This window comes from Cyprinodon variegatus, unplaced genomic scaffold, assembly GCF_000732505.1.
Source record: "Cyprinodon variegatus isolate N-32 unplaced genomic scaffold, C_variegatus-1.0 Scaffold1516, whole genome shotgun sequence".
NCBI classification, from domain to species: domain Eukaryota; kingdom Metazoa; phylum Chordata; class Actinopteri; order Cyprinodontiformes; family Cyprinodontidae; genus Cyprinodon; species Cyprinodon variegatus.
The window spans coordinates 31,555-34,135 of record NW_015151969.1 but is presented as its reverse complement, the minus strand read 5'-3'; the positions used below and the strand labels follow the sequence as shown (position 1 = coordinate 34,135).

General features: G+C 43.9%; 1 protein-coding gene across 1 annotated transcript in view; it reads right to left on the bottom strand.

Moving 5' to 3' along the window:
* LOC107103734 (neural proliferation differentiation and control protein 1-like) overlaps positions 1–2,581 on the bottom strand; it is an 18,789-nt gene that overhangs the window by 5,144 nt on the left and 11,064 nt on the right. The window contains exons 3-5 of the mRNA XM_015403543.1: positions 1,491–1,823; positions 900–966; positions 723–804 (exon numbers count right to left, since the gene is read on the bottom strand). Coding sequence (XP_015259029.1) covers positions 723–804; positions 900–966; positions 1,491–1,823 — 482 coding nt within the window. The remainder of the gene's footprint in view (positions 1–722; positions 805–899; positions 967–1,490; positions 1,824–2,581) is intronic.

Below are 2,581 nucleotides of genomic sequence, written 5' to 3'. Positions count from 1 at the left end.
GGCCCGTCTATCACCAACATAGGCCAATCAGCTAACCAGTATTTTCGCCCCTTCCCAAAATTACTTCTACGGAAGGTTTCCAGATGGATATGCGAAGCAAATCCATCTAGCGGAAAATCTCGCGGCTTTTTCAAATCACGCGAGAATGTGTACAAAACAACAAAAATGGCGCCGGCAACGCTTCTGGCTGGTTTTCATCGAATGTCTGTGATTTTAAAGTAATTTTGAGTGATAAATAATTTTCTTTTGCGATCATTGCACTTGCAAATGCAATGAAATTTGTACTCCCAACAATAAAAACTACTTGCCCCAGGAGATCGGGCGATGGTTAACATCGAGCCCTGCTTGGAACAAGACAATTTAAATTTAAAATAAGAGAAAAAACCTGCAGTCTCTTTTTCCAAGTGCATGATATCTAATTGAGATAATTAGACTTATAAAGTTGGACATCATTGAGAAGTTGTTCAGATGTGAGTCGGCTCAGCTCAAGTCAACTACCAGATGTTTTCTATTGTCTATCAAATTGATTTTATTGTTTATCAAATGGTTTCTATTGCCTACCAGATGATAAAATAGTAAAATTTTAAGGAAGGAAACGGAGCACCTGGTGCTTTGAGTAGTGAATTTGTTTGATATTCTCTCTCCATCTCAACAGACTATGGTGCTTAAACATAATTACATTTCCTCAAGTTTGAAAAATATTTCCTAAGAGATCTACTCACAAAGTTGCCAAAGGTTTGAGCTTTCATCACACCGTACGCAGGATAGTCCACCTTCTGAGTTAGCCGTACCCCCTTCTGCAGTCTGAAACAAAAGACATCGATCAATAATGAGGCGTGCTGAAAGTCGACATGCATCCTCCTTGATCGAGTAGAGAAGACTGAGGAGAGATGTCTTACCTGACCCAGCAGACTCCTGCTATGACCAAAGCCAGTGAACCCGCTGCGATGAACACGCTGCTCATGACTGAGAACACAGAGAAACAGATGATCAGAAGGCTGGATTTATCTGCAGGTCTGTGACAGTCAGAGGAAGACATGGTCTCTGAGAGCAGCGGCAGGAAGACACTGAGGATGATAGTGAGACGGCGTGGCAAATCCAATGTTCTGTAAAGGATCAGCTAAATCACAAGACTTCAATGTAGGCAGCACTCACAAAGAACGCCTTTGAACTAAGACGCCTGGGCTGGGCTTGGTGACGTGGTTAGAATGTCAGATCGCGTCAAGATGGATTCAAACAGGGTCCGTTTATTGAGAGGTTAGTCCTGTTTTATCATTTATATAACAAATGTTCAGAGTTTAGATGTTTTGACAAACCACTGGCCTCTTTTCTCTGGATCCATCCAGCAGCTTGAATCAGCGACATAATCAGGAGCTAGACTCCCCAAAGATGACAGGCTAGCTTAGTCTAGGCCTCGGCTGTCAGACTGTGAACCTCCCTCTGTGTCCTCTGGGCCCCAGAAAGCCTCCATGGCTGATAGACAAACTTACTAATATAGATATGATCATTGGAGGGTGAGGCGACGATGAGAGGGTCTCTGAGCTGACCAGGAGTGTGGCTGGTGGTGGACGGTGGAGTCGTGGTGTTGAGAGTGATGCTGGGGCTGGTGGGTTCCTCTGTGGGGGATCCTCTGTGCGCGGAGCTTGGCTGGATGAGCTTTAAGTCCTGGGAGAGTGGCGCTGAGACAAAAGAAGGCAAACTTGGAACAATTACAGCATCAAGGATGTGGAGAAGCAAAGAGAAGCCTGGGAAGGCTTCATTCAGGTACCTGGCATCCTGGACGCGGTCCTTTGCTCGCTGATGATGGCCGCCAGGAAATCGATCTCCTCATCAAGCTCAGGGTAGGTCCTCACCGCACCTGCAGTCAAAGCGAGGCTTAAATCAGACCAGCTCAGAGAAATGGGCGGACGGTTTCAGATTCCACCACAAACCGATTTTTATATCAACCCCAAATCAAAAACTGGACAGCGTCAGAAACACAGAGTATTTTTATCACTGCGACGTGGTAAAATGAATTATTACTTTAAACAGCATCTCTGGAAGGTCAAAGGTCAAAATCATCTCAGAAAAGAACAGCTACTCAGGCTGTGTTTGTTTAAACCAATCAGAAATATTTCAGTGAGCAAATTAAAACCTCTAACAGGAGAAAACCTTTAAAAAAGTTTTTTTTTTTTAACGTTTCTACAGGCCTCTGAGGGGCCAATGGTTCCCAGAGGCAACAGATGTTAGTAGGAAAAGTTGGAATAAGTAAAGCCTTTTTTTAAAGCACGTTAGCCAGCTCTTCTTACATAAGTTTTATAGGCCAACTGTGGTAAAATATACTTTTACAAATAAAGACACTGACAGTGGATCCAAAAATACAGAAACCGGTTGATTATGGGGGGTCAACACCCTGCAGCTCAGGAGCCAGAAGTCACTCAGTGATTCTTAATCAATTCAGTTGATTTATATGTAGCACCAATTCTCAGCACTTCACCTCGCATCCCTCTACAGAGACGATTCAGTCGCACCATCCAGATTAGTTAAGAGTTCTCTATCCTACAAAACCCAGATGAGTTTGTGTCTTGCAGCCAGAGGTGGG